The 11,781-nt window shown below is 64.1% G+C and overlaps 2 protein-coding genes across 2 annotated transcripts; one reads left to right on the forward strand and one right to left on the reverse strand.

The window, feature by feature from the left end:
• GPR62 (G protein-coupled receptor 62) lies at positions 1–2,102 on the forward strand. The gene is made up of 2 exons (XM_055134370.1): positions 1–130; positions 224–2,102. Exon 2 carries the CDS (start codon positions 249–251, stop codon positions 1,485–1,487), a length of 1,239 nt encoding a protein of 412 aa, XP_054990345.1. The 5' UTR covers positions 1–130; positions 224–248; the 3' UTR covers positions 1,488–2,102.
• Positions 2,103–2,183: 81 nt separating this feature from the next.
• PCBP4 (poly(rC) binding protein 4) lies at positions 2,184–11,762 on the reverse strand. The gene is made up of 13 exons (XM_055134372.1): positions 11,542–11,762; positions 5,650–5,793; positions 5,512–5,535; positions 5,394–5,426; positions 5,009–5,125; positions 4,692–4,823; positions 4,409–4,537; positions 4,094–4,168; positions 3,906–3,950; positions 3,758–3,821; positions 3,592–3,644; positions 3,333–3,502; positions 2,184–2,941 (listed from the first exon to the last, which is right to left on the reverse strand). Exons 2-13 carry the CDS (start codon positions 5,728–5,730, stop codon positions 2,653–2,655), a joined length of 1,212 nt encoding a protein of 403 aa, XP_054990347.1. The 5' UTR covers positions 5,731–5,793; positions 11,542–11,762; the 3' UTR covers positions 2,184–2,652.
• Positions 11,763–11,781: the final 19 nt, after the last annotated feature.

The following is an 11,781-nucleotide window of genomic DNA, read 5'->3' on the forward strand; positions in this document are numbered from 1 at the left end:
CAGGGGCTGAGTCGCTGGGGTAGAGAAACGAGCCCACAGTCCCAGCCGGCCGTCCCCTGCATGGGGCCGGCTAAGCTCCCAAGGAGATGGCAACCCACGCAACGGAGCCGGCGCCTGGACAGCCTGTGAGGTGAGGGGCCAGAGGAGCATGGGCCCAGCGCTGGGCAAGGAGGGGTGGAGGGTGGGTTCGGAGAAGACTCTCCATTTCTTCTCTGCATCCCAGCACAGGGTGAAGCCCGAGCGCGCGGATGGCCAATACCACAGGGCTGACCAGCACAGGGGTCCCAGGCTCGATGGCACTGCTGCTAGCGGCAATCGTGGAGGTGGCCGCACTGCTGGGCAACGGCGGGCTGCTGGTCGTGGTGCTGCGCACGCCAGGTCTGCGCGACGCGCTCTACCTGGTGCACCTGTGCATCGTGGACCTGCTGGCGGCCGCCACCATCATGCCGCTGGGCCTGCTGGCCTCGCCGCCGGGCTTGGGCCGCGTGCGCCTGGGCCCCGCGCCCTGCCGCGCCGCGCGCTTCCTCTCGGCGGCGCTGCTGCCCGCCTGCACGCTGGCCGTGGCGGCGCTGGGCCTCGCGCGCTACCGCCTCATCGTGCACCCGCTGCGTCCGGGCGCGCGGCCCGCGCCCAGCCTGGTGCTCACCACCGTGTGGGCCGCGGCCGGGCTGCTGGGCGCGCTCGCCCTGCTCGGGCCGCCGCCCGCCCCGCCCCCCGCCCCGGCGAGCTGCTCCGTGCTGGCGGGGGGCCTCGGGCCCTTCCGGCCGCTCTGGGCGCTGCTGGCCTTCGCGCTGCCCGCCCTCCTGCTGCTCGGCGCCTACGGCAGCATCTTCCTGGTGGCGCGCCGCGCGGCCCTGAGGCCCCCGCGGCCTGCGCGCGAGGCTCGGCCTCGCTCCGACTCGCTGGACAGCCGCGTCTCCATCCTGCCGCCCCTCCGGCCGCGCCTGCCCGGGGCCAAGGCAGCCCTGGCCCCAGCGCTGGCCGTGGGCCAGTTCGCAGCCTGCTGGCTGCCCTACGGCTGTGCGTGCCTGGCGCCCGCAGTGCAGGCCGCTGCGGCAGAGACGGCCGTCACCTGGGTGGCCTACTCGGCCTTCGCAGTGCACCCCTTCCTGTACGGCCTGCTGCAGCGCCCGGTGCGCAGGGCGCTGCGCCGCCTGGCCCGCCGAGCACTGCCCAGGCCTCCGAGGACCTGCGTGCCAAGGGCCTGGCACCCGCGGGCACTGCTGCAGCACCTCCACGGGCCTCCAGAGGGCCCTGCAGAAGCATCGGATCAAGCCCGAGCGTTGGCAAGAAAGGAATCTGAAGATGTTGGAGGCCACCTGAAGGAAGAGCTCTCACACACACCGAGCCCAGGGCTGCAGGAAGGAGGGTGGAGGGTGGTATCAGAAGGGTCCCGTCCAGCCTCCTGCACAAACGTTGGCAGGTGCCCTGCTTTGACTTCCAGCTCCAGCTCTGGAACAGGTGGTAAGACGCCCGCTGCCTGGTGAGGCCCAGCGGCTTCTGGGAGCCAGGACTGTTGGCCCTTGTGTCCTTGTGCACACCTTCCACAGACCTTGGCCTTCCCTCTGCATTCTGGACCATGACTAAGGGTTCCTCCAGCTTAAGGCGGCTTGGACACTCATGGATGGCCGCCAGGCCAGAGGAGCGAGGTGGGCAGGGACACAGGAGAGGGCCCTAGGGCTGCTCACAGCTAAACGATGGGCAGAACAGGGCAGGGCCCAGGTTCCAGCCACAGCAGGAGGAATGAGTGGAGAGAAATTCAGGAAGACTTCCCTGACGTCTGGGCTGAGGAGAAGCCGGTCAAAGCTGCTGGAATTTCTCCATCTGCTTCTGAAAGGTCCAGCCAACACCTGGCTCCGTTTGGTGCCAGAGGCAGAAGGCTGTACATCACGGTATTCTAAAGGTCTGGAATCCCCAGAACTGACATGTGGAAGGGGCCAGAGCCCAGCTGGAATTTGTGGAGTCACAGATGGGGGGGTGTCCCCCGGAGCCTTGGCTACACCCATTTCCTAGGGAACTCGCCATCCCCAACACCCACAGTGTTTCACAGCTTCCTGGTCTCTGAGAATATTTATTCAAAAACAGGGATTGAAAAAACTGTACAGAGTGTCTGCTGCCGAGAGAGAATGCGGCCCCGTCCCCCTTGCCGCTCCCCCACCCCCACCCCCCGGCTCCCCAGCAGCGCTCCCTCTCTGAGTTGCCCTCTGCCAGCCCCAGCCAGTCCATTCCAGTCAAAAAGGTATCAGTGGAAGCAGCAGGAATCTGCAGGGAGGTGAGGTGAGAAGCGTGGCCCCCAGCCCTCCTCCCTGATCCCCCCAGAGGGAGGGGCAGTAAGCTAGGAAGCGCTAAGGAGTGGGGAGGGCATAAGTAATCCCTTTCCCCTCCCAAAGCACTAAGGATGCTCCCTGCATCCAAGCACAGGGCTGGGGGAGGGGTAGAACCCCTATCTTGGTGCTGCTGCAGCTCCCAGAGCCCTGGGCCCATATCTGCACCCATCCAAGAGAAGGACCTCCCCGCTGGCTGGGGCAGGGTGAGGGGGTGCATCCATGCGTCTGGGCATTAGCGGCATTTGGAGTTTCCTTGGGCAGGTGGGGTGCAGAGGCAGCCCCCTGCCAGTGGTCCCCTGCGCCTGCGCCTGCGCCTCTGCCAGCCTCAGTAGGGGGAGAATTTCTGCCGCTCAGCTTTCTTGCTCCCATTGGCTGCTGCCATCTTAGCAGTGTAGGCCGCCAAGCCCGGAGGCGGCCCTGGGGAAGCAGGTGGTAGAGCCAAGAAGGGCACAGGCTTGAGGCCGATGAAGTTGGAGAGGGAGATGGCATAGGGTGTGCCCAGCAGGCCTGGGGGAGCCGTGGGCAGGGCGGTCAGGGGTGGTGAGAAGGGGGCAGGCAGGTCTGCAGGGGCCGAGCCGGACGTCCCCCCAGAGGTAGACTTGGCCGTTTCTAGACTGAAAAGAGGGATATATGGGGGAGATGAAGGGGAAGGCGGGGTGAGAGAGGGGGCGAAATTAGATGAAAACAGGAGAGAGGAGCTGAGGAGAACATTGACCTGGGGTGGATGTGTTTGGGGGAGATAGGACGAGGGGCAGGGATGGTGAGGAGGGGCAGGAAGGGCAGGCTGGTCCCAGGGAGGGGTGGGGAAGGGAGGCCAAAGATCCCGGGAAGGGAGACATGGTGATGGAAGGACATGAGGGACGTAGAGGGAGGGGAGATGGGGCAACATGGAACGAGTCAGGCAGGGTCGAGATGGCAGAGGACAGGCTCAGAGAAAGACGGTCAGCGCCCCTGCCCCACCTGTGCCCTTCCCAGGCAAGCAAATCTGCGGCAGCCCACACTCACCAGGCAGTGATGAGGTACTGGGCCAGGGCGATGGAGACCGGCGAGCCAGTGATGGTCACGTGCCGCTCCCCAGCGCCCTCTGCTTGGTTCCCAATCTTGATATGTGCCCCTGACATCTGCCGGATCTCGCTGATCTTGCTGCCCTGACGCCCAATCACGCAGCCGATGAGCTGGGGGAGAGGGTGTGATTCAACCGGGGCGAGGCCCAGACCCCGGGGCCCTCCTCCCTGCTCTCCAATATCCCATTTGTCCTGCTCACATCATTAGGAACCAAGAATTCCTGTGAACTGGTCTGGGCACCAGGATCCAGTCCTGCATGGGGTGGGGAGAAAAGGATCTGGGTTTTCCTGCCTCCCGGGTCCCTCCCAGAGGGGCTGCCTTCCCCTGGGCACCTGCCCCTGGCTTCCTCTCCAGGGGCTGCTTACCTGGCACCATGCTGGGTGAGGCAAAGGGAACGGCGTGGCCAGAGAGCTGCTGCAGCTTGCTGACCTGTGCCCAAGGAGAGGGGTCAGGAGTCAGAGGAGGCTTGGCTTGGGGGGGGGGGAGGCGAGGCTTGGGCTATAGGTCACTCACCTCGGCTGGGGTCACAGCCCCATACTGACCCTGGACAGAGAAGCCCTGTAGGGACACAGCGTTAGAGGGGGTTAATGACTATGACGGGAAGGAGGGAAGCTGGGCCAGAGTCAGTCTTCTCCCTTTTCCCTGGCCCCCAACCCTCCCTCCCCTGGTAAGCCCCCTACCCGACTACTGCTCCCCCTCACCTGATTGGCAGAGAGAAGGACAGTCCCTAAAGAGAGGCTTGGGTGATACGGGATGGTGGCTCCTTTGGGTGGGGACTGGAGGACACAATGGGAAGGGGGGGGGGTCTCAGGATCTACTCAGGCCCCCACTGACCACCCCCTCCCCAAGGGACCTGTGTTCATGAGGCACAGCACCCAGTAGTCCGCCTCTGACCTCCCAGAGCCCTGTGTCCAGCCTTCTAACCCCGCCTCACCCACACCTGTGTGACAGGCATAGGGTTTGAGGGTCTGTCAGGGCCAGTCCCACCCCTACATCCCCTGGCCCCAGGGCAGCACCTCCAGGATAACAGCACAGATCTGGCGCACACACAGGATGATGGCATCAGGAACCCCAGATACGGTGACTGCACGCTCCGTGGAGTTGGGAAGCAGGTCCCCGGCCACCTGCACCTGGGCACCGGTGGTCTGCGAGGAGAGGACAGGGGTCACCTCTGGCTGCTCCCAACACCCAGATTCAGAGAGGCCCAGAAGACAGGCAGTCCTAAGGCCAGAAGCCCTGGGTTTGATCTGCAGTACTAACCCCACCATTCCCCAGGGCTGCTGGCCCCTCTCCCCTCACCTCTCGGATCTCCTTGATTTTGGTGCCAGCCTTCCCAATCAGCGAGCCGCACTGGCTGGCGGGGATGACCAGGCGCAGGGTCACTGGTGGCCTGGAGACACTCCCCCCGTTAGCAGGTGCGGCACAAAGATCCTGGGCAGAGAGACAACGGGGTTCACTGTGCCCCCTGCTAGTACCTCGACCACCTTCCTGCTAAGGGATGAAGGAGGGACCCCACCCTCTCCAAGTCCCACTCCAGGGAGAAAGTCCCACCCTGGGCTGCCCGCCCCCATCCTGGGCTCTGGGGTAGGAAGTGTCCCTTGGCCTCCACTGCAGACCTCATCCAACTTGAAGGCGATCATGGAGACTGCATGGAAAACAGCTGCGGTGGAGCCGGTGATGGTGGTGATGCGCTCGGGGCAGGAGCCCTCAGAGATGGTGATCCGGGCACTGCTCTGTGGGCAGAGGACAAGCCGTGGGTAGTGGGGCATCTCCTCCACTTCTTCCCAGACGTTAGTACCGCAGATCAAACCCAGGGATTCACGCATGCAAGGTATCTGCCATGCCACTGAGGCACATCCTAGCCCCACCTTCTCTACTTCCTTACCACCAACCTGTCTGACCCCTGTGTCCCCACTAAGGACAGGGGTTAGCAAGATGATGGGATTCAAAGAGAAGGTGGAACCAGGACGTCCCCCCACTATCCCCAGACACCGTCCTCACCTGTTCCCGGATTCTCTTTACAGTCTCTCCTTTCTGCGGGAAACAAAACAGATTCACACTTAGCCTGAACGGCCGCAGCCCCGGAAAGAAGTGGACATGGCGCAGAGCTGGCACCTACCTTCCCAATGATGCTGCCCACCTCCTGCAAAGAGACAAGACCGAGTCACAGGAGTACCAAAGCCCCCTCCTCCCTCCTCCCGACAACCCCCTCAGCTTGCCCTCCCCCCTCCCACGGCCAAGCCAAGCCACTCTGTACCTTCCCGTGCATCAGCATCCGCAGCGTGAGCGTGATGCTGAGCTCCGGCTCCTCCTCCAGCCCCGTGTCGGAGCCGCTCATCCTGTCAGGCGGGGCCGGGGCCACAGCGGCCGGGGAATGCGTCCACGCTGCACCGGGCCGGCTCTGCGGGAATGCAGAGAGTGAGAGGGGACTCCTTCTCCCTGTTGGGCCCCCTGCCCTTACTGTGAGACCCCAGAGTGAGGCTGCCAAGAAAGGGAAGAGAGCCTGGATGCAAGTCTCTAAGGGGGCACTAAGGCGGCGCCTGTGTGCAGCCCCCTGGCCTTGGAATCCTGGAGGGCTGGGCTAATCCATCCAAGCCTCAGCACCTTACCTGAAAGAAGGACCCCCGCTCCTAACCCCATCGGCTTAAGATGTAAGTGCGTCACGCCTGGCGATAAGTGTCTTTCTTTTTGCTCATATACTGGAGAGCAAAATGAAGCCATAGGGAGCTGAGTAGAGAAACTGCTCTTCCCGAGCTGGGGGGCAGGGGGCGGATAGGAAGGCAGGGCCTCACAGGCTGAGCGAGGCTGAAAGGTCACTCCAACCAAGAAGCCTTGTGGCCGGAGCCCACGGCTACACAAGCACGGAGGAGCAGCCAGGGTGGAAGCTGGAGCTGCCGGGAACAGGCATTTTGAGAGGAGGCAGCAGGTGAAGGCTCAGGATGGGACCTACCTGCTCGTGCCTCCCCCGCCCTCAAAGGCTCATGGGGCGACTCAGCGCCCTACCCTAAGACTCCTGTGGCCGCAGACAAGGAGAGCAGGGGGTCCTTGCGAATACTTCGGAGCAGAGTTCCCGCAGCACCCCTGGCCTGGTCTGCACACTCGGCAGCCCTCTCCTCCAGGCTGAGGGGATACAAAGTGTCCTGGCTGGCCACAGGCCTGGCCTGCAACCACCTTCTATGGTACTCAAATCACTTGGGCTCTCAAATCCCAATTTCCTCACTGGAAAATGGAGAGAATCTGTGCCCCCTGGGATGAGGTGGTGGGGAAGAAGGGAACTGGGGGTGGGGGGACTGGGGAATGTCAAGGCCGCAGACTGAGGGAGGAAGGAGGGGCCAGAGATTAGTTGCTAGGATTAGCCCGGCAGCCAGTGCTCCCCACCGAACCCTCTTTCATGCTCCAGCTTAATCCTGAACCGTAATCCTGCTGGGAAATCCCTCTCCCCCAGGGGCTGTCTCCCACCGCGCCCAGCCTGGCCCAGGAGCACACTAGGGGGCCGGAAAACTGGAGCCAAGTCAGAAGCACTACCAAGTCCTAATGCTGCAAATGCCTTCTGCCCCGGAGGGCGTGGGGGAGAAGGATGGAGGGGTGCCAAGCTAGCTCTCTAGGCACCTTCCTCCTAGCCCCCTATTCTGACCCGGGGCCAAGGGCACGGGGCTCTGTCCCGTGTTCTCTCCTGAACCCCCAAAGGAGCCAGTGTACAGGCATGGAGGGGGAAAGGTGGCCTTTCTCAGGAACAGGAGGCTGTGTTTTAATCGGGTACAATGGGGGTAATGACCTGTCCCCTCCCCTGGGCTCCTGTTCCTCCAAGTCCCATCCAGAGACCACAGACTGCTGGGGTCAGAGGTCAACAGTGTCTGCCTGTGCCCGGGCATCCTGGGCAGCCTCAAGCTGGCTGCCTCCGCTCGGCGCATTCCCCCCCCCCCCCCGCTACCTGCAGCCCCCAGCACTTGTGGTGCTCAGCCCATCTCCCAAGACAGTCAAGGCTGAGCGCGGAGCCACTGCCACCTCCTGCTCCCTGGGTGCCCGGTGCTGAGCTCCGAGCCAGGCCCCAGAAGGTACAGGGTGACCCTGGCGCCTGGAACAGATGAATGCACCAAACAGACGGGAAACCCGATGCCTAGGGGGTCTGTCACCTGCCCAAGGTCACAGGGGAGTGGGTGGGGAGGGTAGCACTAGCTTGGGTCAGGCCATCACAGGCCGGGACACATCCTCTTTCTGGCTGCCCCTGCCTGGTCTCCCTTCTTAGAGAGGGACTCTCCAGAGGTGGGCGGGACGCGGTAGTCACCCCCGAGACCTCCGCCCAGCTAGGAGAATGAGACGGGTTTGGAAAGGGCTGGTAACTTGTTCCAAGTCAGGATTTAGGGTTCTCTAGGCCTTGAGCACCGCTTTGGAGTGGACATGGGTGTGAGACCCCCACAAATGGTTTCCACATTGCCTCTCGTGGGCAGAATGGTCTAGAATGAGGCCAGAACCAGAGCCCTTGCCCTGACCACACACCTATGTCTGCAGCAAAGCCCCACGGCCACAAATTCAACGGGGGACCTGGGCCAGGCCCTTACCACACCTGGACTCAGTTTCCCCCCCTGCTCCATGAGAGTGTGCCCCATGGAGGGGAGGGTTGTGGAGGGGGCACTGGTCTCTATGTCCTTCCTGCTCAGCGGAACCCACGACACAGTTCTTTGCTATCTTTAGGAGAACCCAGGGGGTTCTGACAGGTCTCTCAAAGGATTCTCTAGGGGGCCTAAGAATGCGTGGTCTCTGCACCGGGACCACCCCCTGTGCCCCCACTAGGCCTCCAGGGAGTTCTTAGCTGCTCCGGCCAGGTGGGTTCTTGGTCCCTGCTGCGCGACCCACATGGCAAGCACGGGACACACCACACTGACCTCCAGCTCACCTCTGGGGGTGCCCAGCCCCCTCTGGTCAGCAGGGCTGCCTGGCAGAACATTCCAGGTTCAGACCAGGCCCTGACCTCAGGCGTTCCCTCCTGCTCCTCAGGCCCCCTCCCCAGCTGCAGCGCCCACTCTGTCTGCCCTGGCTCCCAGCCATTCGGGCTGGAGGGGGCGGAGGGTGCGACAGCTGTGTGGCGATGGTGGCTGCCCCTTCCTGCCCCTCCCCCCCAGCTGTCGCTCTCCTGACAGCTGCCCAATCAAAGGGCTGGGGGCTTAGCCAGCTCCCCCCCCAACAGGCAAGGATCAAGTGTCCACTCTGGCTTTGTTCTGGAGCAAGAACAATCCCGGGGAGGGAGGGCTCCTGGGGCCAGGCCTTGGATTGGCCCGCCCCTTGGGGGATTCTCTGTTCCCGGGCCACAGGGCCTGGACCAACTAGGGTTTACAGACGCACAGGGGTCCGGGAGAAGGGAGGACAGGTTGCAAGCCCTTCCCCCACCGCACATCTCCCCACACCCCCGCAGCACCCCAACCCCCTGAGCGGCATTCTCCTTTGACTCCTACAGCCGCAGCCATGCTGGCCACACCCAGTGATGCTGGGGAATGGCTCAGGGCACCAGGGGAGGCAGGGCGTGGCAGGAGGGGAGCACACCGGGCCTGGGGGACAGCACTGAGAGACCCCCCAACTGCCCGGCCCGACCCCTTCTCCTGGTATGCTCATGACCCCTCATTCGCCAGGCCAGGCCACCACAAGAACTGCCGGAGAGTCTGGGGGCGCATGCACCAGCTCGCACGGCCTCGAAGCCTTGCAGTCTCCCCACCCCCACCCCACCCCCACCTGAGGTAGGGAATGGCCATTCATGCCCCAAGCCCAGCAGGGTGGGGGGCGGGGAGGAGGCACCCAGGATTCTCAAACTCCTGCCCCTGTTTGCCCGTAGGACCAGGGCTGCCTGACAGACTCAGCTGGCGGCAGGGAAGGGAAGCTGACAAGCAGGCTGATGCTACAGCCTCCGGGGGGCATCCTCACAGCCAGGGGAAACTAAGGCAGGCCAGGCCTAGGCTGGACTCCAGGAGAAAGGGCACAGCCCCAGTCACTGCACCCACCCCTCACGGTCTCACGCACATTGAGGAGAGTCTTCCATTCTCCCGGACAGACACGGTTCACTCCGCTGCTCAACAGTCATCAGGGGCTCCCGGTGCCCAAGGAATAAAGGCTGAGCTTCACAGACAGGCACCCAAGACTCCACAAAATCCAGCCCCTGCCAACTTCTCCTGTCTCATCTCTACCCCAGCCCCCACATTTGCCCCACTGCAAAGCCCTTCTAGCACCTCCAGGCCTCTGGGCCTTTGCCCAGGCTGATCCCAGATCGAAATGCCCATCCTCCCATCTCCATCAAAACCCTGCTCAAATGCCGTCTCCTCTATGAAGCTTTCTCCAACCTTCCAAGTGAGTGATCACATCACTTGGGCCTCAACAGCCCCAAAGATAGGTCTGCAACTCAAAGGGGCCCCCACTGTGCATTTCTGAGCCCATCTTTCCACTGTCCAGAGAGCACCCCACAGGCAGCAAACACCAGGAAAAAGAGCTGGGGCTGGGCATCCCAGCAGAGCCGTGAGGGTGGGGTGAGGGGGCAGGCCACGGACAGGGACCAGCCGAGGGGAACCAGGCCCTGCCTTCACAGCTCCTTCCTTAGCACCTCTGGCCTCTGCTTCCCCTCTGGCTTTAGGACCTCTCAAGCATGGCAGTGAGACAGAGGATCTGCAAATACTTTCCTGGGGTCAGGGTGGGTTTTCCCATGGGGTACCAGCTGGAGTGTGGTGGGGGGGGGGAAGGGAAAAAGAACGGGGTGTGGCATAGGTTTCACAAAGTCAGGTTCAGTTCCTCACAGCGGGAAGGGCCGCAGCATAGAGAGGTGAACCAAGACCCCAAGAGAAAGGGACTCCTTTGTAAGGCTAGATGGGAGGCTGGCGGGAGGGCATGGGCAGCCATGGGCAGCCGGGGTCTACCTCTGTGGCTCCGAGCTGAGCTCCTTCCTCAAGAGATCAGCACCACGGGTGGGGAGTGGGGGGCGGTGCAAGGGGAGCAGTGATGGGAGCAGGAAGGATGGAGAGGGCCTGGCGGGGGCCACAGGGCGGGGCAAGCCAGCCTCCCGGTGGCCAGGCCTGCCAGGGTGTGTGGGCTGCCTGCTCCCAGCCCCCCACCCCGAGCATGCAGGAAGAACAATCCCCTTGTGTTTGGGCAGCCGGAGCCTGCATGCTGATGAAGGCTGGGGGGTGGGGGCTGGGAAGGGGGTGCCTTGGAGCTTGAAGGAAGTTCCAGAGCCTCAAGGGGCTAGGGAGCCTTCCGCTGGGAAAAGGAGAGAGCCCCAGGTGCTGGCTCTGAGGCCCGGAGTGACCCCAGGAAAGAAAGGGGGTCAGAGCTTAGGTTTAAGCTCCTGGGGCGGGCGGGCTTCCGTGGGGTGGAAGAGCTCTTTGTGAGGGAAGGCGGGTCCCTGATGCCACATGCTCTGTGGGTCCAACAAGAAGAAGATCATCCTGGGCTGGGGGGGGCACCAAGAGCCCATGTTCTGGGAGGAGGGCATGCAACTGGCACCATGCATCCCTGGGAGGTCCACTTCCTGGGTGCTGAGGACCACTCCCGGGTGGGGCACTGGGTGCCACAGGTCTCAAGATGGCGGGCCTGGGATGGGGGAGTGAGGAGCGAGCACCTCCCTTTCGGGCGGGCAGGAGGGTCAGGGGCCCCTACCCGCCTGGACTCGAGCGAAAAAGGTAGGTCAGACCGCAGGGCTGCGAGCCACGGGGCAGGAGGGGCCCTGCGAGAGCCCCCCCATCGTGCCTGCACCCACTCCCGGCCTGGACCTCTGCGCCTGGCCCCCCAGGACTGCAGAGAATGAGAAGGGGTGTGTGCTGGGAACTGCAGGGAGGAGTGGGATGGGGGATGGAAGGCAGGGACAGCGATGGAGCAGAACCCGAACCAGGGCAGCAGGCCGGGATTAGAGCGGGTCCAAAGGACAGAAACAGCAGGTGGGATGGGGGCCCCCAAAGCCGGGGTGCGGCCCAGAAGCCCCTCCTCTGGCAGCCAGCCCCCCACCCCCGCCACCTGTGCAGGCTGGGGCCTGTGAGGGACAAGGAACGTGCTCCGCGCCCCGTCCCGGTGCCTCCGAGCCCCGCAGCCCAGCGTGCGGAGCCGGGCGCGGGCTCCCCGCCCCGGCCGAGCCCCCAAACTTCGCGGCCCTCCGCGCCCCGCCCGGCCCGCGCCCTACCTCTCTGGGGCTGTCCTGCGGCGGCGGCGGCGGCGGCGCGGCGGCTGGGCCGCTCAGTCCCACATTGTCCCCGGGAGAGGCGGCCGCTCACAACTGCGAGTGACATCAGCTGCGAACAATGAGGGGTTTGACAGGCGCGGAGCCCGGCCGGCCCGGAGCCCGGCGCGGCGCTCCCCCCCACCCCGGCCCGCCCGGCCCGGCCCCTCCCCGCCCCCTGCCCGGATCCGATTACAGCGCGCC

The sequence above is a fragment of the Sorex araneus genome, chromosome 4, assembly GCF_027595985.1.
Source record: "Sorex araneus isolate mSorAra2 chromosome 4, mSorAra2.pri, whole genome shotgun sequence".
In the NCBI taxonomy this organism is placed as follows: Eukaryota; Metazoa; Chordata; class Mammalia; order Eulipotyphla; family Soricidae; genus Sorex; species Sorex araneus.